Source organism: Drosophila sulfurigaster, chromosome X (genome assembly GCF_023558435.1).
Source record: "Drosophila sulfurigaster albostrigata strain 15112-1811.04 chromosome X, ASM2355843v2, whole genome shotgun sequence".
Taxonomy (NCBI): domain Eukaryota; kingdom Metazoa; phylum Arthropoda; class Insecta; order Diptera; family Drosophilidae; genus Drosophila; species Drosophila sulfurigaster.
This window is the reverse complement of record NC_084885.1, coordinates 19126955-19153656: the sequence shown is the minus strand read 5'-3', so window position 1 is coordinate 19153656 and position 26702 is coordinate 19126955. Positions and strand designations below refer to the sequence as shown.

The 26702-nt window shown below is 38.3% G+C and overlaps 1 protein-coding gene across 2 annotated transcripts; it reads right to left on the bottom strand.

Annotated features, from left to right (window-relative positions):
- Nucleotides 1-1790: 1790 nt before the first annotated feature.
- On the bottom strand, nt 1791-26002 carry LOC133848991 (homeobox protein vnd). 2 transcript variants are annotated; one of them, XM_062284791.1, is made up of 3 exons: nt 10220-11050; nt 7436-8157; nt 1791-3779 (listed from the first exon to the last, which is right to left on the bottom strand). In XM_062284791.1, exons 1-3 carry the CDS (start codon nt 10813-10815, stop codon nt 2854-2856), a joined length of 2244 nt encoding a protein of 747 aa, XP_062140775.1. In that variant the 5' UTR covers nt 10816-11050; the 3' UTR covers nt 1791-2853. The 2 variants fall into 2 exon arrangements, with proteins under 2 accessions (XP_062140775.1, XP_062140774.1); XM_062284790.1 differs by lacking the exon at nt 10220-11050 and adding an exon at nt 24783-26002 and having other exon boundaries at nt 1795-3779.
- Between the last annotated feature and the right edge of the window lie 700 nt (nt 26003-26702).

Genomic DNA, 26702 nt, shown 5'->3' with positions numbered 1-26702 from the left:
GTAAAAATGTTGCACATGTTGTTGCTGTTGTTGTTGCATGAAATATATGACCAGGCACTCGATGTTTATTAATACCCGGTATGGTTATTGTTATGGCGTCTAAAAGCAGCGAGCGAGAGCGAGAGCGCGGGGCGTATTCGCTTTAACAAACAATTCAATTTTTATATGCACCTGAAATCTAATTTTGAGTGTCGGATAAATCGACAGTAAATATATTTGCATACACAAAAGTATCTTTAACTGTTGAGAATGCAAATAGTATAGATAAAACCAAAGTTGGGGGTAACATTATAATTAGTTTTATATTCATTTTCATTATCTGTGATGATATAGTACTTTCTTCACTTAATAAATATCTATCTCAAAAAATGAATTTAAGATCTTTGTAAGTCAAGTTGCGTAGAGTATTTTGGCTTCGTTGTGGCCTTGCAATAGTTTCGCTTTAATTTCCAAAAAGCAACTCAGAAGCTAATGGCGTACTAGTTCAAATTGTATATTTTTTATAGATATGTACACACAGCTGAGTATATGTGAGTGTGTGTGAGTGTGTGTTGTGGGTATTCATGAGTGTTTTCAGTGCTCATTGATGAGTAATTTAATTTGTCGTTTATTCGAAAAGCACTTGTTTATTTTATGAGATACTCAAAAGCATCTACTTGAGTTCGAGTTCTTTATTTGCGCAAATTATGTGCACTCACCTATGAGTTTTTAGAGAGCATGTCATCGGCGCTAGACTACGCGTAGTCTATCTCTATCTCTAGATTATTGATTATGTTCTATGGATGCGATTTGATTACGATTTGGCCATATCACAAAAATGTATCAACTATCATTCGTTGCAGTCTCATAAAGTCAATGTATAATACCTTTCATAAACATATATACGCTATATGCACCCACAATTAGTGCTATCCGAGCTTATCAAGCGGGTTCAAGCGTTGCCATTGAACATACTCGCACAGCGAACAACGAGTGCGAGCATTATAAGTGGTCTCTGCTCTGGTCTGGTCTGGGCAATACTCCGGCCATACTCGTATAATCATTAATGGATTACGATCCCAATCGCTCATTGCAGACGTAAACGGTAGCTAAAAGCCATAATCAAGGCGTATTTATGGGCTGCTTAATGTTTTACCATTGTTTACTGGCCACCATTATGCATCGTGTGGAGTCCATCGCAGCACTACGATAAAAAACGACAAATGGACCTTATCTTTCGACTGCCGGTTGATTAATTTCGAGATACTCAAAAGCATTAGCAATTCAATAAGAATATATCTACAATTTTGAAGAAGGAGAATGAAATTGAAATTACACAAAATATATTCTGAAATATTCCCAAAATATATACAAATAATATCTACAATTTTGAAGAAGCGAAATGTATTTGAAATTGCTTACAAATATTCTCAGAAATATTTGAAATTATATTTACAATTTTGAAGAATGTGAATGTAATTGAAATTGTCAAAATATATTCTGAAATGTCCCCGAAAAATATGAAATAATATTTACAATTTTGAAGAAGGAAAATGTAATTGAAATTACACAAATATATTCTGAAATTTCTCAGAAATAATATGTACGATTTTGAAGAATGTGAATGTAATTGAAATTGTCAAAATATATTCTGAAATGTCCCCGAAAAATATGAAATAATATTTACAATTTTAAAGAAGGAAAATGTAATTGAAATTACACAAATATATTCTGAAATATTCTTCAATTTCCCTGAAATAAATATATAATAAATATGTACACATTGTTGTTGAATTTTTGTAAATAGTTTTATTAAATTTCTAAAATGTCTTGATTATTCAATTTTAGTTTAAATTTAGTATATTACAAATTAATTTGTCGAATTTCTTTTGTTTGTTTTGTCTGTGAACTCATTACGCACTATAAATTCAAAGAGTTTGTTTTGGGTTTTATTTCTGCACTATACAAAAAAAAAAAGTTTATATATATAATATATCTATGAATAAGTATTGATTAGTTTGGGGTTTTTAATAATTTTTACAGTTATAGATACGACTACATAATAGTTATATGTATATATAAAAAGTTTAAATTCTGCCTAAAAATTGAACACTAATTATTTAGTTGTTTAAATATATGTATATATTTACACGATTATTTACTATGTGTGTGTGTTTTTTTTTGTATTATTTTTATTTGCATTGTAATTTTGAATATGGTTTTAGGATCTGTTTTTTTTTGATTTTCCGTATTTACAAATCGATTGATTATCATTATTAATAATAATATGCATAGGTTACTTTATTGCTAAACAAAAAAAAAGATAACTACAGCTAAAATTCTAAAAATATTATCGACTGTCGTGCAAAAAAAAAAAAAAATTAAAAGTTCTTAGAATTAAATGGCCTGCGACTTTTGAGCCGCAGGAAAAAAAAATGTTGTTGTCTGTTTTGTTTGTTTGTTGAATGATATTTGTTGCGATGCCAAATTTGTTGCACATGCATTTACATTTTTTTGGTTGTTTTGATTTCTTTTTTTGTTGTTGTAATTTGTTTTTAGCTTAGCCAAGAATTCGTCGAACTTTCTTTTTGCAACTTTCTCTCTGGCCTGGCCTTGCCATAAGCTGCTCTAAAGAGAGAGAGAGAGAGAGAGCTCAAGAGCGAGAGAGAGTGGGAGTGGAGAGAAGGAGAGATAGAGAGCGGGGGACATCTTTTGTTATTAATTATTGCACCAATTTTTGTTGCCCCGCTAATCCAATCCACACACACACGCACACACACGTACTTATTGTCCAGTATTCGAGTTACCAGTCACGCCCAGTTTCAGTTCCATTTCCATTTCCATTGCCAACTCGAATCCAGGCACCTAACAATATTAGGGCCACCAAGCGCTGCGCTGTGCATGCGGATGGGCATGGGCATGGGCATGAGCATGCAACCCGGCGGCAGCAGCTGCCGCAGCATGTTGATACGCCGCGGCACCGTTCAACGCAACCAAATGATGGGCGGCAGCCGCATTCTGCATGGCGGTGGCGGTGCTCACGCAATCCTGCGACAACTTGCTGCCATCGCCCAGACACGGCTTCCCATTGCGCACCAGCACTGGGACGGCGACGCGACGCGGCGATGGCAACGCCGACGGATGATGCGGATGCGTGGCATGGCCGTGCAACAGGCCGGGATGCTCGTAGCCCTTCTCGTTCTGGGCACGCTTGGTCTTGTAGCGATGATTCTGGAACCAGATCTTCACCTGGGTGGGCGTCAGATGGATCAGGCTGGCCAAGTGTTCGCGCTCCGGTGCGCTCAGATAACGCTGCTGGCGAAAGCGACGCTCCAGCTCGTAGGTCTGCGCCTTGGTGAAGAGAACGCGACGCTTGCGCTTCTTGTTGGGCATGCCATCGGCATTGATGCCGCCGCCACCGCTGCCATCGGCATCGTCCACATCATCGATGTCCTCCTCGATGCCATCCTCGTTGAGACTGTCATCGTGGGCACTGCCGCTGCCCGCACCCGTGTCATGCTTCAGGCTATGGTTGTTATTATTGTTATTATTATTGGTGTTGTTGTTGTTATTGTTGTTGTGCAACGCATGCGCCGCCGAAGTGCCGCCAGCTGCCGCTGCGCCGTGCAACGTGTGCAACGCATCGCCCACCGACAACGCATCGCTGTCCGCCGAGCGACTGTAGCTCTTGTAGTCGCCGGAGAGTGCGGGCGACGTTTGGCAATTGGAGCCTATGTAGGTGTACGACACCTCGGAGGTCACTGGCGATGTGCTGTCCGGGCTAGCCGGCTGTTGAGTGCCTGCAATTGGAAGAAGCGAAAGTATGCGTTAGACAAAAGTGCCGAATACTTGTAGAGAAAATAATTTCACTTTGCTTTAATGTTAAAGATCTCTAATGCAGTCAATTTTTATGTATATGCTGTCTATAGTAAAACTGAGTAGCTGTGCCAAGTTTCGTCTAAATAGCTTAAGAATTAGAAGAGTTATTTACATAAAGAGAGGCGGACAGACGGAAAGACGGATTCTAGCATAATAATACTAAATACTAATATACTAATGGAGTTAATTTGTATGTTTATGCTGTTTATAGTAAAACTGAGTAGCTGTGCCAAGTTTAGTCAACATAGCTTAAAAATTAAGCGAGTTATTTGCATAGAGAGAGGCGGACAGACAGAAAGACGGAATATAGTATAATAATACTAAATACTGATATACCAAAAAGCACAAACTGTATAAAGTCGAGCGGACAGACGATCAAACAAATTGCGGATGAGTGGAGAACGTATTCATCAATGATACTAACATTATACTAAACAATAAGATTCTTAAAAATACAAATTTCTTAACTTAAGCGATTCCATTCGAGTGAGTTATTTGAAAACCGGACAGACGGAAAAACAAATAGTGGATGGCGATAGAGTAAATAATATATAATTTACAAAATTATGTTGATTTCCTATATTAAATTTCCTATTTCAAGATTTGTGATTTAGCTATTTTGAATACAACTGTAAAGATGATTCCAGTTGCTGCAAAACTGCGACTAGAATTTGCATAGAAACAGTCGGAGAAGCGTGTCTTCTGATGAAGCATAAAATTGGTTAAAGCAAAAAAAGGGGCATGAAAGGTTTTTCAATTTAATCAATCTTCATTTCAATTTGCGATCAACTCTTTTCTTTTTCAATTCAAGTTCGATTTTACATTGAGCTGCAGTAAAGAGCTCGAGTCAATTTGTCACCAATTTGACTAAATTAATGCGACAGCACACAAAGTACACACCGCATACGCACACACACACACCACACACACACACCGCACACACACACCCCAATGCCGATGAGCAGGCAAAAAAAAAATTGGCAGCTAAATGTAAAGTCAGTGGGTAAACAGGACAACCGCCAAACACTCGCACAATTGGATTATGTTCGAGAGGGAAAGAGAGCGAGAGAGAGAAACAGATGAGCAAGAGGGGTGCGGAGAGTCATTTTGGTGATCGGGGTGGCCAGATGCAAAGGCCGCACAACCCCGTGGGCCAAATGCATTTCAGTTGAGGAACAAAACCAGCAGCATACCGTACGCTCAACTAATAACGTTAATTAGAGGGCAATATTTCCATTGACAAGGCAACGCGATCAGCAACGATCGTTGGTCGACTACCTGACAACCCTGCCCTCTACGCAGGGCGCAACCCTGCGGTGTTACACCTTTTCGGGCTGCTGCCTTCTGACCTTCTGTGTGTGTGTTGCCTTTTTTGTTTCCTCTCGATTTTTGCTGCTGTCATTGTTTGTCGTGATCGAGAGACGACAAAATGCTTATGAAAATACACATTAAGGTTGCAAACTGACACACATACAGACAGACAGAGAGAGAGAGAGAGACAATGAATGGGATGCAACACAAAAGGCAAACCTCAAACAGGGCTGCGATCGTTGCTTCCTTCCTGCCTTCCTTTGATTCCCCCCTTCCAGACATCAGTACATCACTGTACCTCAATTGCAAATTTATAGTTAGCATCCTGGTTTTGGTTTATTCGCAACACGCCCACTTTTCTGTTCTAGGGATATAGATCGTTTGATTTATCGCCCAAAAGGGGGCGTGAATAGTGCCCAATCTCTCGGGAAAATGTTCGTCTCTGTTCGCTGTGTGTAAATTATTTTTCGCATTCCGTCACAATTGACTAAACAACACCCGTAACCTGCTGGTTTGCCTTTCCCCACCCCCCACACACTCCACTACTCCACTCAACCCACTGAAATCGTTCTCACCATGACAACTCAACAAATTAATAACTTAATATAATCAAAACGACTCGGCTTACAGCTGTGAAATTTCCCAAAAAAAAAAGAAAAAAAAAACAGCAAACAGGCAACAATTATAATTTGTAGCTGAGCACCATATCAACCGAAAAAATGAAATAATAAAAAAATAAAGGAAAGGCCAAGCAAAAAAAAAAAAGAACGAAAAAAAGGACGAAACGGAAGTGCGTGCCATAAATTTTCAGGCTTATATGAAAGGAATGACTGAAAAATGTTGTGTCCGCAACAACAACGCAACAGTCGAGGGGAGGCATCATATAAAAAACAAAAGGAGCAACAAAAAAAAAAAACGGAATTTATATTGTATATAAGGAGAAATGAAATAACAAAATTAATCCTCAAGTGTGAAGCGCATACAAACTATTAGTCAAGATTAGGTTGGGCGCAGTTGATAGGGAATCAAAAAATAAAAAAACGAAAATAAAGGGTGGTTCTCCAGGCACTTCGCGTTTCAAGCACCTGAATCGACGACACATCGACGCATCTGAGTAACGACTGTAGAATAAAATGCAATACGGGGCGTGGCATGCCCACATCAGAGAAATGGGCAACCAAGGGTTCTTCTCTCTGCCTCTCTGGGGTTATCAAAGTGCCACCGACATTGCGTTGCCCATGTTGCACGTATGCAAACACAGCTGCCTTTTGTGAGGCAATTATTGAACAATATTATTAGGCGGTTGCTCTCGACTTGCTGCACATTCCCTTTCCCTTTTCCCCTTCCCCTGTCTCACTCTCTTCCTCTCTGGTTTGTCCCTTCTCCCATTGGAGCTTCAAATACTTGCAAAATCTCAGAAGAGTCAATATTGAATATTTCTTTTAATAGCAGATATAAATACTCTTTAATGTTGTAAATATGACTTCACTAGCACTTTAGTAATAAGCTCATGGTAGCATTTTATTGCAAATTTATGTTAATTAAAAGATCACAACAAAATTACTATTTTGGTTTTCATATTCGAGAAATAAAATTTGTAATCGACTCTATGTAGTAACCAACTTAGTTTGTATAATGATTTAAATATTATTTTATATTCATTCAATTGAAATTATAAATTTTGCTTGATCTAAACACTTTCGACAAAGATACCATTATTTAAATAACAAATTGAGAAATTTAATTCCAATTATAAAAATTGGAAATACGATATTATAGGGTATATAAGGTATAATAATTAATCCGATAAGTAAACCCGTGATTAGGAAATTAAAAAGATTTATAAATGCAAAAATTATTTATATGAGAAAATTGCTTATTGATAAGTTAAAAACTCTTCATAAAAAATTGAAGACTCTGTGAGTTGTAATTCTTGTTTTTAGAAATACATTTCTAATACGGCAATTCAAATTCTTTATAACATTTTTGTAGTTGAGAATTGAGAAAAATATATATTTACACATATGATTTTAAGTAGCTGGTTGAATTGGAGAAATTGCCTAATTAATGTTTATAGATATTTGAATGAACAAGTTGGCTATAAAATGTATAAGAATTTTGTCTAAAAAACACCTTCTAAAATATGCCTATAGCATAAATGTTAACTGATATTTCTACTCCCCCTTTAAAGTTGATCATTTGACTTAACACCTATTATGAATAGTTACAAACTAGAAGAAATAAGTCTTGCAGATAAAACACTTACCATAGAGCTCGTTCTCTTTGATCCATGCGCTGCGACCGGAGTGCGAGAGCATCGTTTGGGCCATGTGATGGTAGGAGGACATCTCATCGAAGCTGCCGGCAAAGTTCTTTGGCAGATATTGTCCGGCGGCAACAGCAGCGGCGGCCGCTGCATTGTGACTGGCCAGCAGATGGGCAGCGGCCTGAGCGGAGGCGGCATGTGCATGGGCGCCCACATGTGGCATCGGCGGCTGAGCGCCGCCCGAGCTTTGATGATGCGACAGCGGCAGTGGCGCCACCGGCTGCTGATGATGCGGATGGGGATGCGTATGCGGATGCTGATGCAAATGCGGATGCTGATGATGCGCCTGCGGATGCGTCGGCTGCTGATGCTGAGCTTGATGTTGCTGCTGCTGCTGATGATGCGTCTGCTCTGTGCTATGCGGATCACCATGTGCGGCTGCTGCTGCTGCTGCTGCGGTGGCCAGCTCATCACCGCTACTGGGCGGTGGCAACGCTGTGCTGGGTGTTGGGGACAATGCCGTGGGCGTTGGACCATGCCCATGGCCATGGCCGTTGCTCGACTCGTTGCCCAGTTCGCTGCTGTGCTGGCTGTGCGTTGTGTGATGAGCGGCTGCAGCAGCCGCGGCGGCAGCGCTCTTCAGCTCTGAGCCATCCAGATTGAGTATGTCGGATATATGAAAGCCGGAGCGTTGCGACGATGGCACCTTTGCATCAAAGAGGCTGCAACAAACGAAAAAAAGAGCTGAGTTGTAGTTGTAGTCTATCAGAGTCGACATCCGACATCCGGTGTCGATGTCGTTGTCGTTGTCATGAATGACCGGAAAAGATCACAATGGATTTGAACCTTTCTACCTGCCACACACACACGAAGACATGTGGCAAGTACCTGAGACTGAGACTGAGACTGACTTTCACAAAAATTTGCAAGGCATGGATGTTTCACACCTTGCTCGGAATTAACTTTGATTAAGTGCAGCCAAATCGCTGGATTATTGACACCTTCTGTCCTGTGCAAGATCAAGACTCGCTGCACGCTGCACGCTCTTGTTCTTATTTCACATCTTCCATCTCTCGTTTGTCTTCGACTCGTACTTGCTGCTGCTAATGCAAATTTGATTTTCCACTAATACCATCAACAATTAAACACGCAAAGCCGCCGCTTTTGTTGCCCATCATCATCGCCTCCTCTACCTGTGTCTCTCTTTTGGGATTTTTGCTGTTTTTCATGCCACATGTTGGCGCAAGTAAAAAGCGTACTCGCTTCCGGTTTTTCCATGCACAAATTTTCCCAATTTTCGCTCGTCGCGAAATTCCCACGCGTCGCATCAGGTTCTATCTATCTATCCACAGACACAAAACAGTCGGACACTCGGACACTCAGACACGTCGGACACTCGGGGCATTCCCCGCATCTCGATACGGAATTCCCTTTGCACTGTGCTCTGGCCTTCGAGCAGACAGTGTGACGCCGTCGTCGATGTCGACGCGATGTTGTCGTCGTCATGTTGTCTGTTGCACACATGTTGGCCAGGTTGGGGTTTCCCTGCAACTCACCTATGGGAATTTCTAATTTCGTATTTTCTAAGCCGAGCCTAGCACAGGCCACAACCAGACACTTGAGCCGCCGATCGTTCTCTCTCTCTGTTGTTTTTCTTCATTTGCACCAGCCTCTTGGCAAATCTGCTTTACTTTACTTTGCTGCTTAGCTGCTCGGGGGAAATTACGTGATCAAGGATTTGGGTAATTTACTTGGTAGGCTGTTCAAGGGGCAAGTGCAAGTGTCTTGATTGGATCGAGTTGCTTAGCAGCTGGATTTAGTGGGCAACGTGGCTTAAAATAACCTTTTTAAGTGGCGAAAAACACGATCACGAGTGAGTGAACGAGTTTGTCTAAGAGAGAGAGAGAGAGAAAGACCAGAGTATTGTTGTGTGCTTTTTAAAGCTTTGACATGAAAAGCTCACTAATACTATGACAATTATTGCTGCACAAGTGGAAGCTTACTGATCGTGTAGCTAAGTTTAAATTGGAGCATGTGAACAATGCATTTCTTGTTTGGCATAAACTTTAATTACACATCAATTAACTCCCTAATATTCCAGTCTTTATAGAGTAGTTATTAGAGTATTTAAAATGTTGCTTGACTGCTCTTGAAGTTGAATATGTTTCAATGATGAAAATATGAAAGCTTTGCAGTTGTTGAGTATTAACATAAGGTAGCTTAGGATGATTGGATTGACAGAGAAGAGACTAACGGGTAAGATATATATTAAGAATACAATTTAAGCGCTGAAAATGCATTTGATCTTGGCTGATTCATTTTCTATTTATGCTATGATTTGTGTTCGAGTTTCAGCTCACGGATGAAAGCTTTGCAGTTTTGTAAAAATGGCTTAAAGATTGACGGAGTTGAAGCTAACAGCTTAGATATGATAATAATGAATAATGGATAATTAATGAATTACTTAAAATGCTTCTGAACTTGGCTGCTTTTAAATCTGAAGTTATTTTCAAAATATGCCAACATAAGTGGTAAATTTTCTACTTATAAATGAAAGCTTTGCAATCATGGAGTAAATTCGATTAGATTGACAGAGAAGATACTAACGACTAACGATATTTATAAATAATAATGAAGAGCTTAAAATGCATTAGCTCGTGTTTGTTCAAGTGTCAGCTTAGAGATGCAAGCTTTGTAAGGTATTGACTACTGACTTAAAGTAGCTAAGATCGAAGAACTAGGGACTAAGTTGCAGTTGTAGTTGTGGTTGTCAGTTGTTCTTACCCGGGCAACGCGTTGCGCAGAGCCGCCGGATAGAAGGCAGCCGGCAGCAGGGCGTGGCTCCACGGCGGCAGCAGTATGGGTGACCAGGGCAGGAAGGGAGCCGCTGCAGCGGCTGCAACCGCAGCCGACGATGGCACCATCAGGCTGCTCATGCTGTGCAGGCCGGGAAATCCGCTAAAGGCCGCCGCGCCCGTTGGAATGCGCAGCTGATCGGCAGCCGATAAATTGCTGGCACCGCTGCCCGGTGTTGTTGTTGGCACCGTCGTGCTGGCTGTGCTGGCAATCACTTTCGCCACTCGCTGCTGTTGCTGTTGCTCCATCGATGGCGTCGAGGTGCGCAATGGACGCTTGGGCGTTGTGGGCGTGCCCGGACTAACGGTGGCCGCACTTTGTGGCGAGGCGGGCAAACTGCCGGCGCTGCCAAGTCCGCTGCTGTTGCCACTGCTGTTGGTTGCCTCGCGTTGATCTCGTACTCGATCCCTTTCCCTTTCCCGTTCCCGTTCCCTTTCGCGTTCCCTTTCGCGCTCCTTGTGCTTGGAAGGCGTTCGCTCCATGCTGGGAGCATGTGTGTTGCTCGTCGTTGTGGTCGTGGTCATATCGGTGGCCGTTGGCGATGCCGCTGGACTGGCGACTACGACGATGTCGGTGCTGGGCGTTGGCGTTGTGTTGCCCGATTTGCGTCGCTGCTGCGCGGGCGGCGGCGTTGGCGACGACGATGGTGTGCTTTTGCGTTTCTCCGCCACTTTGCGGCCGTTCAATGTACCAAATGTGTTGCAAATACGAGAAAGCGCGCGGGCTTTCGAACAACAACAACAACAATAACACTTTACGCACTGAACACGAACAAAAATCACACTAGGCAATAATCATAATCATAATATTTTATCTCGAATGCCTTTAAAACACACAAACACACACACACACACACGAAGGAATTTCAATCAGTTCTGTGAGAGTTTGCAAAATAAAAAAAGTTTCAATTTCAATTTCAGTTTCAGTTTTCGGTTGCAGTTGCAGTTGGAAATGCAATATGGTGATAGCGATCTTGATCGGACGATTTGCGTGCTCGGATTCGGATTGCGTTGTCAGAGCCGCACTCTAAACATTCCAAACTGAAGTGTCATCAACAACTAACGAGACATCAAGAACTCGACACGAGTCCAAGCAGCCAACGGCGCAAAAGTACCAAAAACTACACACACACACACACACACACAGCTGCAGAGAGACAGTTTTGGTTATATGGCGCATCCATCCACCATTGGGTATATAGCCTGAGACACACACACACACACATACCAACACACCGATACACAGAGTCGTTGGTGCTTATGTGTATTGGCTTGGTAGAGAGTCTCTCTGGCTGTTGTTTAGTCGCGGCACTAAGTGGCTTCTCATGTCCTTTTCAACAAGGAGACACTACTACAACGACGCCAGCAGCAGCAGCAGCAGCTCGGCAGCTCGGCAACTCAGCTGCGGCAGCAGCAACAACAACTACAGCTGCAGTGAGTGGCTCATTCAACCACCACCAACAACAACCACCACCATTTGTGCTCTATCGCGCATCCTTTGTGCCAAACAAGGCCAGCCTAGGGCAGTGTGTGCGCTAAGCCTGCCATCTCGCTCACACAGCCAGCTCAGCAGCCAACGAGTGCCCACTTGAGCCGCCTCTCTATGCCCTCTCTCACACACACACTCGCATACACAGACGAGTGGCTCTCTCTATGTATGAGAGCTGCCATTGTGACGCTTCGAGTATGGCTAGAGGCTAGAGGTATGCAGCGTAGATATAAGGTAGCTAGCCAGCTAAGTAGGTAGATCGAGCTGTTTTGGCCAGTCAGACACAAGTCGTCGCATCTCTTCTGCACCTTTTCCATTCATTCATTCATTCATTGCCTCAATTGGACTCTGGCAATGTCTTTGGAGGATGCTGCTGCTGCTGCTGTTGCTGATGTTTTGCTGCTTTCGTCCTCGCACTTGATGTTGTCAACAATTGCCGCGTCATTATATTGTTTTTATCATTATCATCTCTCACTCTTACTTCGCCGTCTACTCGTACTTGTGTATGCTACGTGTTATGTGCGTGAGCCGCCAATTGTTTTTCGCCCATTTACGATAGCAACCATCCGGCATAATACTCGACTCGACTCCATCTAATTATTATATGTGCGAATCTTGTTGAATTCAAGTGAATACCATTACTGTATTTCATATACTAAGTAAGAATTGTTTAAATTTGTCTTGCTTTATTTAATATTATTTCGATAGTTATTGTCTATATAAGACATTCAATTATTACAGATTGAATCAGAGCTGAAGCGAATTCATTCAAATATTTGAATAATTTCATGTGTTAAGTATTGCCAACATAATGTGCAGTATATACCATACAGCTAATACAGTATAGTGTCAATATACCACACAGCTAATACAGTATATTGACACTGTAGTGTATTAGCTGAATGAACGCAACTCGAAAAATGGTTTACTAAAATCAAGTTAAAATAATTTTTAACTAACAAAATTTAATTTTTGAATAATTCCCAAATCGATATCAATTCAAGTTTGTCTTACATTTACTCTCTAACATTTTCTACCTCAATTATATAAAAACGTAGATTTATATAAATTTACATGGATTTAAATCGAAAATTTTAATATATAACAAGATTTGCATTCCATTTCAATATTTTGAATAATAGTTTGTTTTTGAAACTAAACATTTCAGTTAATTTATTAGTAAGTTTCTTTAAGACTATTATAACGGTTTTATTCTTCAACAAATAGCGAATATTGTGATCTGATAGATCGATGAATATAATCTTGACTATGCGAGTTCCATGTTCATGCGACTTATTGTTTTATATGATTTTTATTGTATAATATTATAAGGCTTAGAGTTTTGCAATATCAAACATATCCATCTAATACGAATAATTATTATTATTATTATTTTTTTTTAATATTATTAACTTCAATATAATGTAACAAATTTAGAATATTACCATTCTCGTATACTTCTAATATTTATTTAAATTATTGATAATTACAACATTCAACTTTAATGTAAATGAAGAAATTGGATATAACAATACCTAAAATATTTATTTAAAATCTTATTAAGTGCAAGTTGAAACTTTCAAGTAGATGTAACTAGGAGTCTTGAAAAATACGAAAGAATGTCGTTAAGTTAAATCAAACGATGAGGAAATACCATGTTACTTAAATAAAACAATCAATAATCGAAGCGAATGAAGAGAATAGCTTATGTGCACTACATAAAGCCTACAAAATTAATATTTATGCCTTTTTGTTTCGCTCTGAAGTTGTCTGCTGGTCGTATACGTGATATCGCTTTCCCTGCAGAATTCTCTGTCATATATAAATATATACAGCGCTGCGTCGAGTGTTTTGTTCGATTTGTTAGTAACACAATCTTAAATTTATGTTAAAGTTGAGTATCAACTCGAACTCAAATGTTGTCGTGACTTGAGCCAAGCACACTTGAGGCCTCGCTTATATGTAGAACAACGGCATAGTAGAATGGCATTCGAAATTGGATTTCATAAGTAAACCCATAATTATTTCAGATTCAGCACACACACACACACACAATGCTGTATACTGACTATATGTATATAGATATGTGGCTATATGGTGGGAGTATATGCTGTGCCATGCTGAAAGGAACATAATCAAAACGACCATTAGCTAAGTTGAGCAAAGGCAAAGCGAGGAGAAAGGAGGAAGGAGGAAAGGAGGAGGAAAAGTTTTAGCAATTGAAAAAATAACATGTCAGACATTGCGTGCAGCACACACATATGTTAGATATGCTATATAAGTGCGGTACAGGGGGGGAGGGAAGAGTATAAAAGCATTGGAGGGTCTCTTTACATAAGCAGCGGCTCCATGTATAGTGCTCGTAGCACTCGTGTGGCACATGAGATGCCATGGATGGGCCACTCCATGGCTCGTTCATGGCTCGGATTACAATTCCCAAAATGGGGAAAACACGCGCGCACACCTCACACACACACACACACACACACACACACAGACACACAGTTAATGTACACCGCCTCGTGGAAACTACGTGTAATGCCGTCGGCGTCGCTGTTGCTTTGGCTGTTGGCAGCGTTTTGCTGCTGGCTGCAAAGTGGGCGCGTCGCTAGCGTCGCGTCGGCCAATGGCAGCGCGGTGCGAGCGAGATGGCTAGCTAGCGTGCACTGGCGCACTTGCGCGCATGTAATGGGAAAATTTCCCTCGAGCATAAGGATAACAGCGACGCACTGGCAGAAAAGGGAAATTTCTGAGCACGCCCCTTTATTTTTTGTGTCGAATTCTAAATACATAGAGAGTGAGTGAGTGTGTGTGTGTGTGTGATGGCCATTGTTATGCACTTAATGATGATGTTGCATTTAACAATAGCGAGCAACAATAACAACAATAAGCCAAAAGTAAAAGCCTTTCAGCGCTGGCAGCGACGCGACGTCTTCTCGCCATTGTTGTTGTTGTAGTTTTAGCTTCCGCAGGAAGTTTAAGTAGCCAGTCAGCGGCAACAACAACAACAACAACAACAGCGACAACATTGATGACTCTCACACACACACACACACACACATTGGCAAATGTATTTTGTATCTTTTTGTATCTGTATCGCATTCAAATTACATGCAAATTCAATTGAATTTCTAGCACAAAACTCGTTTGGTTTATGCTCAACTTTGTGCGCTTCACTTCACTTTGCTTATTTATTTATTTTTATTTATTTTCTTGTATTTTTCCCAGCACTTCAAACTACTTTAGCGACTTCTTGTTGTTGTTGTTTTGCTTGTATATTTTTGTGTTTAGGGTTAAGTAGCTTCAATTCATTTGGCATCCTTGTTGTCCCCTTTCTGTTTTCTCTCCCAAGGATTGCAGCTTATTTATTTGTGTTGCGTATTTGAGACAAATTAAGTGGCAATTGCATAAACGAACCCAAAAGACAGTTTTTTCAATTTTGCATTTAATCAAATTCATTGAATTTTTGTTATTAGTATCAGTAAATAGCCCAATAAATACTTATCAAATATATAGTAATATTTGAATGAATTTGATAAGCAATGTTTGCAAATATCATTTAAAGGTCAAGCAATAAATAAATTGATTTTAATTTCGTACAACTTCCGCTCATTGAAACGATTCGATTTGACGACTCGTGTCGACTTATTACTTGAGATTATTTCTTTAACTTGTTGTTGTTTCTAATCTAGTAAATAGATTCTTTTTTTCATTGCTTTCATTGCTGGTATTGTGTGTAGTATATGAACATGGAATGGCAACGAAATAGCGTCGTTAACATTGTTCTTTCACAAGTACACACTTTTCATTAATCAAGATGCCAATTACCAATAGTTTTTTTCTAGTTTTGATTTGCTACTTCACTGATAAGCGCTTTCGTTTACTCGATAAACTTCTTCTAGTAAGCAGCGACAGCTGCGCTGCTCCACAGAAGTGTGACAATGCGTAGGCCACTTAAACGAGCCGTATCCGAGAGATACAATTAACAATACAATACAACGCGGCAAATAGCGAGTGCTAAATGCTGGTGTCGCTCCTCTATACAAATGCAATAAAATATGTTGAATGTCACAGAGGATGAAAAAACAGAATGAATGAAAAGGAAAAAAAACGCGCCAAGGGGCGGGCTAACAACCCCAATTAAACGCTTCATTGCGGCGGCTGCTGCTGCTGCAGCATTAGGCGTAGAAAATCAGAGGATCTCTCTGGCATACAATACAAAACATATAACTGGGGTGTATAGGCAAAGCAAGAGTTTCGTTGCCAAAGGTGTGTGTTTGCGTTTTGCGACAAGCAGTGAATGTTAACTATGAGTGTGTGTTAGAGTGGCGTGCCATGTGCACACCTTTAACGAGTACACACTCATACACACACACACACACACACACACACTCACAAGCACTAACACTCAGTCTGCCATTCATTCAATGCTCGTTTACTATCGTCTGCTCATCCATTGTCATCCATTTTAATTTACCTTCCGGTTTTCCTTTCGTTTCGTTTCATTTGATTTCGTTTGCTCTCGCTCTCTTTCTTGCATCCTACCCCTCGCCTCGTGTTCTCAATTGACGGCCATGACAATTTTTGGGTTCCACATTCGTTGCGCGGAAGTGATTTACCCAAACCCAAACCCAAACCCAAACCAAAAAACTATATGTATTCTGACTTTGTTCCAAGGAGTTTCGAATAGAGGCGGAAGTGCTGCTGATGCTGCTTATTCACTCACCTTTTACGCAATCCCCTCTGCCCAGTTACAACAGATCGGACCATTTGATTGATCTTCGGTTTGTTTAACAAGCCGGCCTCCGGTCACTTTTCCTTTTTTGGCGTGATCTCTGTAACCACTCTGCCACAGCCTTCTTTTGTTCCCTATCTATTCCTGTGTTATGTATCTTATTGCATCTCGGGCAATGACAATCTGTTGTAGTTTGCTAATTTCTGAATGGGCGTTACTACTGTATCCTACTTGAGGCTATTGAACTGACTTCCTAGCTACATCAAACTGTGTCAATACAGCTGGATACTGAGAATCGAGAGCATACAGCTGGACACCACCTTGAGCCTTGAATCAAAGCATCTTTACCTTTTGTATCGAAAGGGAATTCCATTGATCTTTAATGCATTTGATTTGTGTCAAATTTGTATTGTGCGAAATTGGCTTTGAATGGAATTACAAAAGTGTAAGACTGAATTTTCTTTATTTAATTAAATTTTGGTAATTTAAGATATTTATTTTGGACAGAATCTTTAATATTGTTTCTTATTATAAAAAGCAATATTAAAAACTCAATTAATCTCAAATAAATAGAACACTAGCAATTATATGTTCAACATTTATTATAATCCAGCTTTCAATTATGAAAAACCAAAAAGGAAAATAATCTTGTGAAATCTTTAAGCCAACATTTAAACAAACAAATCAAATATGAAATAAATTGTATAATTCCTAGATTGAATAATCCAACTGCTGAAGAATAAAAAATAAATTTAAGACACACGAATTTCGCTAGTTTCTATCGTACATTAAGCTTTGAATACTTTTCGTGAATACTTTTCATGAATACTTTTCAGATATATCTTATTACAAAAATTCAATAAAAATTTGTAGAACTTTTGATAAAAATAAAGCTTAATGTGTAAGAAGCAAAGATATACATTGCAGTGTCTTTAGTTTCATTCCCACAACAAACTTGTTAAAACTTGTCTGAAAACTTTTCAGCGAAACTCTCGATAATTTAAATAAAAGAAAACATAAATTGTATAATTTATAGACACAGCCGAAAATGAGAAATATAAAAAATAATTATGGCACAAAACACATCAAACTTATTAAAGCAAAATAACTTTGTAAAGTTTTTAACTAAAACATAAGTTTCATTATTCACATATAAAGCCCAAAATTGGATTTAGGAAAAACAATGCCAAAAATCTATTTGCTATTTTTAGATAGAAGTTATTTTTGCAAAAAAAATATTTCTTTGGTTATTTTCCCACAGTAAACTCTTGAAAACACCGCTGTAAAGATATTTTATTATACAATTAAAAGCATGTTTACTTATTTTCCAACCAAACGTTGTGAGATTTATTATGCTCAAATAATTAGACAGTAAGAATTGCAACTCCTCGTTCTCTTATTCTTCTATTAGCATTAAGTACGGCATAATTAATTGTCATTCGCTTAATAACTCACAAGTTTCTTATGGAAGACTTTGAAGACTGTTTGGTAAATGGCGCAAATCGGCTTAGGGAACTTTCACACCATTGTCAACAGTCAGTTGGCTAAAGAACTCGCAATCAAAATGCAAAACTGATTTGATGCGTTCGGCTTACGAAATTTAGATAAATTACTTCTCACTTTCGATACTCACTTCCCTTTCCCCCTCCCCCCACAGAACAGAAGCGCAGCCGTTGGCTAATGCCATTTTATGGCTCTTATTGAAAGGACATCGACATTGACAACGACAACGACATCGACATTGAGAGAATTGGGAATTGAGAATCGAGAAAACGGATGTTGTGTACTCCAAAGCGGAGGGCCCTTTAGTTTGGATTTTGAGTCAATGAAAATGCTAAACGATTGAAGGCAGGCAGCGCCAGACAAAGGGCGGGACAAGCTCATTGACTAATAAAAAGACAAATAACACATACAACAAAAAAAAAACATAGTTGTGCCCGTGTGTGTGTGTGTGTGCGTGCAAGCCGGCTGTGAGGATCTAATTGTAAGTGCGCAGAGTGTAATAAAGCAAAGGTCTAAAACCCGAAATTGACAAATGGGTTTGCGATGTGTGCTCCGTGTGTCCCACTGTGCAGCAGTTGCCTCAGCTCTCGCTTGGTCAGCTCAGTGAGTCAGTCAGTCAGTCTGGCAGTCTGGCAGTCAGTCGGCCAAGTCTATTAGCCAGTTCGTTGGCCAGTTGGCCAGTCAGTTTGTCAGTCATGCATGCGGCTGTCGGAAACTTCCTCTGCGCACTTCCTACTTCCTTCACAGCTTGACGCATTTACAAGATACACATTTGCAATTTATTTCAAATGCCAAACAATTTCAATTGCAATATTTTCAGCATGAATGGCACAGCGGCCACTGCCAAAAGCATTTTACACACTTTTGTCCTACACACACACACCTTTACCCATTTTTGTGGTATTGTCTTTGGACCCAAAAACCTGTATATCGCATTACCAGCAAAAAAAAGAAGAAAAAAACCAGGCTCTCTGTTCAATTATTGAATTAGTCATGCCATTTGTATTGATAATTCAAGCATATAATATTTTATAATAATAATCTTCAATCGTTGATAAGATTTAGACTTGGATTTTCCTTTGAACACATACGATTTGAATTTTTATTCTTGATAATTTAAATGCGTATTAAAACCGTTAAAAAGTTGAATATGTTATCGGATTAGTTATAAAAATTATATTTCATTTAAAAATTATGTAAGGTGTTTAAAACGTACTTCAGTATGGGAAAAAACTATGTTGTAGTAAATGCAAATGTAAATATTAATGTTATAAATTTAAATATAATTAATTTTTACAAAATATATTTACTTGCACTCAGTTAATTTTTCAATAAATTTTTCGATTTTTTAATATATATTATTATGACAAAAATATTCATAAGTACAGACAGAAAATGTACGATTTATTTGCTATTTTCAAATACATTTCGTTAGTAGCAAAATCTTTATTAATATAGCTAAAAAATGTACTATTCATTTTTATAATATTAAAAATATAATATTATACAAATATTTATTATTAACTATTTATTTGTATTAAAAATATAATTGGTTTTCAGTTGGGAAAATTTAATAAAAAATTGATTAGCATAAAATTGATAAGCATTTTTGACAGCATTTGAGTTTATAGCTAATTTTGAATTATATATTTCGATTTGAATTGTAACTCAGCTTTAGTTGTTGGCTTATGGCACATTAGAGCAATAATCTCGAGCAATGCCAAATGTATGTGAGGACATGAAATAGCTTTTTTGGCCAGGTGCCAAGCGAGTGTCCTCCCCAGCTGCAGTTGCAATCGCAGTTTGCAGTGGCCGTGTGACACTTCAGCCAATCACATGCTTCATTATAGGCCCATCAAATATCACAACAACAACAACAATAACAACTAAGGAGTAAGAAGTAAGAAGTAGTAGACTATGTCGCGTAGTCTTTAGTTCTCATTCCGTTTGGCGATGCACAAAATTCATTGTGTTATTTTCGCATTGGCATGGCGCATGCGATGTTGAGACTGACTGACTGCTTGACAAACTGGCATTAAATGTCAGAAAGTCACGCGTCGCGTCAACTCGACTCGACTCGACTCGAAAGCTGTGCAACATTTTGGTTAAATGTATCAATTTCTGATTCTGATTTGGCCCCAACACAACTGTCGTTGTTGTTGTTGTTGTTGTGCTTCTTTTTCTTCAAGTTTCTTTTTGGCAAACGTTTCCCAATGCCGCTGCTGTGTGTGACATGCCGCTCAGTCTGACGATAATGCCAGTAAGCAATGGCAATAGCGACAGCAACAGCAACAGACAGAACAACAACAACAACCACAACAACAATAGCAGCAGCAACATTGACAGACTGTTATGGCAAGTGGACGCTTTTGACAGCGACGTTTTAGCCGGGGCCAAAGACAAGATTCACGAAAAAAGCGAAGGAAAAAAAGAAATGCTCATGGGTGACAGTTCCAGGCTGCTTAGGGTTGTCAAGTTGCTGCAAAGGCTGCGACTTTTACTTTATGAGCTCGTCAATAATTTGAATTCCCAATTCTTTTGCACAGTTCATTGAATTGATACCAATTTGGCTCACAGTCCAATAAACATTATAATCCTTAATTACTCGGCAACTCTGGCCAAAGTAATAAAGCAAAGCAGCGAGAGCTATCGTTAATATTTACCTAAAAAAAAAAACGAAGGTAAAAGCGAAACAATTTTTGGGTAAAAAAATATAATACAAATGATCCCGCGTAAGGGGCGTATGAAACGCATTCGGAACATGCAACATGTCACACTTGGACACCCTAACAGCTAATCGAGTGATTGGGAATATTCCTAAGTTTTCCGCATACTGAAACATTTGTAGTTTTGTAAAGTGCCATAAAGTTATATAAGAAATTATTTTGTAACAAAGATCGATGAGTTGAATAAATTTATTTTTTTTAAAACATTTCCAAATTTCACACTTGAATATTAAACAAGTTTTAAAAATAATCATTGTTTTAAGCGTGGCAAAATTACGAGGAAGTTAAATGTTGTATATAGTAATACATTCAATAATTTCAAAAGTGCAAAATTGTTAATATTAAATACCAAATTAATTCAAAACTTTTATACATTTATTATAGTGAAAAATGTAATTAATGTTTTTAATTTCCATAATGCATTAATTTGGTATTTAATATTAACAATTTTGCACTTTAAAAAATGTGAAAATTAAAAAGATGGTTTCAGTTTGATTACTTAAAATCATTTAGATTTTCAAAATTGCAAAATTGCAAATTTGTTAAAATGAAATACGAAAATAAATGGAAGTTGAAAAGATTTTTAATAATATATGTATGTAGCGAATAATTTGTTGGAGTTTGAAAATGAAAAGAATGAAAAAAAAGAAAAAAATAATTCTGGCAGACAAACAACCTTTAACTAATTTAGTAAAATTGAGCAAGTTATTTGAATTTGCAAATTTATTAATTTGCTAAGTCCGAAATAGAAACAACACAAAAGTCAAAAACATTTGTAAATGCAACACAATGAGGCATTAAATAAGAACAAACTTTTTCTTTGTTAACCGGTTTTAATATTACTTTTACAGAGTATTTGCAATTCGTTGCAGCGAGTGAAAAATATTACTATACTCGTTTATACGTGATGGCTATACGTGTGTGTGTTTTGTTTACTTCCTGGCTCATCCGTCGGCGACTACGACGACGACGACGACGATGATGATGATGATGAGGACGGCGACGGCGACATCGACATGTGCACACATTCCCAGGCATTTGGAAGCTTTCGATTTTTGGAGTACGTTCAACTTGACTGACTGCGTTTCCGAATTGCGTTTAGTAACGCTACTCTCCACGAAAACATTCTTGGTATGAGAGTTCTGAGTTTTTTATTATTATTATTTTTGTTTTTATTAATAAAAGGAACTCCACAGAAAACAAAGACCCAACAGAAAAAAAAAATGGTATCATCAAATAAAATTATATTTTCGAACTTCATATTTCAAAGCGCTAGACAAGTGGATAGCGTGTCCTTTTCTACTCCAGAAACAAGTGCGCAAAAACAAAACGAAACAAAATAAAAAAGGGGTAAAGGCAGCTAACTGGTTTCATATTTATATTAATTTTTTTTGTTTTTTTTTTTTTTTTTTTTTGCGTCTTTGTTTGTCTGGCTGATGGCTTGAAGAACTGTGAGAACTGTTTGCATTTCAACGACACGATCTTTTAAGGAATAAATTGGCAATTTTTTGTGTGTATTTTGAAATATGCTTCAGTCTGTCTTCCAGGATATAAAAGCAGTCGAGCACGCACTTATTTTGAATTGAAAGAACCACAACAATTTGCGGGATAACATGAAGCTAAATATACAAATTGCTTTTGCATAACTATTTTCCTTCGTTTTTTTTTTTTGTTAAGCCGCTTGGACACACAACAAACAAATCGTTAATTAAAACGATGGCAGGATTTAGCAACAAAAATTGCAAACAATGGCGAAAAAAGAAGAAGAAGGAGGAAAGATTGCGAAAGATCTTTGCCGAACAACCTGTGTCCTGTAAGGATATGCAACCTGTGTCCGAAATGGGGAAATTTCAGAATCTTTTGCAGGTTTCAGTTGAGTTTTCGACATCAATGAAAACTGTGAAGAATAACTGTAACCAAGCAAAGCAACAGTAACAGCAACAGCAACAGCAACAAAAATAGCACAAGAATAAAATACAAATAAATAGAATTTGCTTTTATTTGGCAAACAGCATTATCCGAGATAAGCCGAGGGTTCGATGCAACGATTATGGACAAACCCAATTAAAGTAAAATTTTGTGAAACACACATTGACACTCTCTCGCTCTCCCTCTCGCTCTCTTGCTATCTCTTTTTTGTTGCGGCTGCCTGTCGCTGTGATTTTCCAAACGATTTCACTAAACATGTGTTTTGGTTTTCGAAAGTGCAGCCTGTGAAAAACCCGACGTCGACGTTGTGCCAAAAATGCAAAAGGTGACAAAGTGGAAATAATGCGCATTGTTAAGTGCCCCGTCCCTTTGCCACAGATCTAACTGTTGTTTGTTGGCTGTTTGTTGCTTGTTGCTTGCTCCTTGCTGCTTGTTTTTGCCTCAGGCTTATCACACCAGCCCATGTCAGTCAGACCAGCCAGCCATCCAGCCAACCAGCCAGTCAGTCAGCTAGCCAAAAACCGATCCTCAGCAATTCCATTCCATTCACAATGCCGTAACATTGGCTTAAGCCAACTATGCTTGTGTATGTGTGTGTGTGAGAGTGCGAAAATCAGGGGCTTATGACGGTATACGATATATAATAATAATAAGCAGTAGCCAGTAGTCGGCATCGAGAACAATTTCATTATGTTATGCCATTAAATGTTAATACTCTCACTGAATTGATCCTTTTCAACTTTACTTCTCTCTCTCTCCAGTTGAGGTTCTCCTTTGGTCTTGGGTCTTTTTCTGGGTTGTGTTTTCTTAGCTGATTTAAATCAAATTGTTTTTAATTGCCGCATCACATTCTTGGAACTGTTTTGACGTGTTTCACTTGTGCCTCGACACTAAGCCTCGGTATGTGCAATTTGTGGGTGCGGCATAAATATAAATGGATGGAAGCATATTTACAAATTACCGACGATTGGCTAACACTCATTCAATAGTATTTCAATATTTTGCAGAAAATGCAGCTTGTATATTTGTGTACAAGTTTTTATGTTTGATGGAAGATTAAAATAAAAATAAACTAGAAATTAATTAAACTTATTTCTTTTATTCAGAACACTTTATTTTAAATATAATATAAATATGAATTTGTCACAAGGGAATATAAATTTATACTAGGCTAGAAACTAAATTGACATTTTGTACTTAAATATAATTTAAGAGTTTTAGGGAAACATGTTTTTTGTTGTTGTAAAAAGTTGTGGATAACAATTTAAGTACAAATTTAGTAGATATTAAAAATCAATACACAAAGGTATTTTTCATGTTTTCATACTTATTCGGTTATATGATAATAACACAAAGGTTTTATTTACTTTAAAATAGAGAAATAATATAAGGCAATAAAATAATAAAATCCGATAATTCATTTAAGAATATAAAATACAAAATATAATTCAAAAATCTGATCTAACGTAATTCAAATATAAGTTTAAATGCATTTAAAAGCTGACACAAATTCAAATTGTGATAAATTCCATGTTCAAGGCAATATGAATAACTTAAATAATTTTACTATCCAAAACATAAATAAAAAGCTTGAGTGATTGAGAGTAAACTACTCTTAAAAATAAAAACAATCTGAAGAAATGCAATTTAAAAAAATACGTATCTGAACTAGTAGATTAATAAGAAAGGTACAGAAAGAAACGTGCCTCAGTATAATTTAGAAGCTAATGAAAATGCAAACTCTAATTGTGATAAATGATATTTTGAAGCTAAGATTAATAATTGGAATAATTATTCTAACCAAATCTATAAATACCGTGAGTAGTTGTGAGGTACTCGCAACTTGCATAAAATAGAAAGTAAAAAATAAATAATACCATGATCTGAACAAAAAGCGAGGAGGGGATTCATAAATAAGTCATGTAATTATTAACCGCAGTTTGTATGGGGTTAAATGCCGTCGGTAATTTGGTGTGCGTTTGTCCCACTTGGTCATAAGCCAATTAACCCGACAGCAGCGACAAAGATGCAGTTATTATTAACATATTATGATATCTAAACACAAATGGGAAATGCAAAGCAGAAAAAACTGTGTCTATTGGATACTCACTCGTAGACGTGCTTGTTGTATTCGTAATCCGGCTGCATGCAATAATCCTGTTGATACACATTATTTGTATAATAGCCGCAATCCTCGAAGTAACCACAATTCGGATTATAATTGCTCATAATTAAAGCCGTTGACGTTGATTGTGCTTTGCGTGATTCGCCAACACGGGATTCAAATTCAAATCAACGGGGACAAAAAAAAACAAACGAAAACACAAACGAAAAAAAAATTTGTGGGTTAAGTTGTTGTTATTGTTATTGTTAGATGGTTGCAGGTTGACGGCGCCTACTTCAATCGCACATTGAATCAATTATTTTGTAAGCTGGCGGCAATTATTTGCACGATATTCGTCGCCTGTATCGTCGCTTTGATCGATTTTTAATGCGCGATCACTTTATAATTTGTGTACAATAACTACTAAGTAATAACTAATAACAAACAGCAATTAAGTGGTCACAATTTAGTCACGATTTCATTCATTTGATTTGCTTGGGCTTTGCCGTGATTTGTTTTGATATATTATTTAATTCATCGACTAATTCATTTATGACATTTTTTTGTTTTGCTTTTTTTGTTTTTCTTGATTATGCATGCAATTGAGTTTGCTGTGATTTTTGTTTTTTGTTTTGTTTTTATGTTTTTATCGCATTCCCACTTGACGCGACGAGTTGGTTTTAATGGTGAACAATTAACATTTAAGCGGTAGCGTAGGTGTTAATTTATTTGTGGGGCTCGTTACATTTTCTTAGTGGTGCCTGTCGGAGTGTTGTATCGAGCGGTGCGCGCGCTTTTGACTGTCGTCGTTGCGATTTCAATAAGCCATAAAAATGCCATCGGCCCCCAACAAGCGAGCGGACAAGCGCGGTCCACTTACGCACTCGCTGATATCGCCGCAACGGCGACTAACTATGCTAAAACAACTTGGTCAACTGCAGATGCGCATGCGCTCTCTCTCTCTCTCTCTCTCACTCTCACACTCGCACACACACATAGATTGAGATAGTCGATTGCTCTCGCTTGCACTCTCAGCTTGTCGTGTGTGTATTGGCGATTACCGTTGATCGGTGATCGGTGATCAAGAGAATGCAACGAGAATCGGAAAAAAAAAAGAAACGAAACGAAAGAAACGTTCTGCAATTTGTTTCACGATGCGTTTTGAGGCTCTGCGTCAACTGACACTGACGAACTTGGGGGCCAGGCGCATTGCCTGCTTGCCTCACTTGACGGTGATCCACACACACACACACACACACGCAGAAAGAGAGAGAGAGAGAGAGAGAGAAAGAGAGAGAGATGGAAGCCTGCAGAGAGTGGCGCAATGCTCGACACTTTAAATGCTACAACAATCTCATATTAAAGTCAAATAGGTATTAAACAAAAAGGTAGAAAAAACACAAGCGAGTTAAACAAATATAAATAAAGTACACATCGACATATCGATAATGTATCAGTGCGTTTTGTCCATGTGTTAATGTGTGTGTGTGCTGTCCACAGATATGAATACGAATACGACTACGAATACGATTGCGAGTACGAACTCGCTTACGAATATATGAATATGTAGAGTCCCCGTCCCAGTCATAGATACAGATACAACAGGCAACGATTGCTGTTGACTCCAAATCGGGACTTATGCTTATATTTGTTCTTGTACCCTTTTACTACCCCGTTTTTAGTGCTGCCTGCTGCCTGCTGCTGCTGCTGTGTGCCACAGTGGTTCCACATTATGAAGTCACGAAGAAAATCAATGTAAATTTAAATGCAATGTCCTACATAAGCAAGAGATAAAATCTGATTTCTAATTTTGTGAACTCTTTAAAAACAAAGCTATAAAATATTTGCAAATTTTACAATATAGGTGCAAAAAAAATGTTAATAGGAAACTCCAGCAAAATGTTTATTTTTATTATGTCTTGAAGA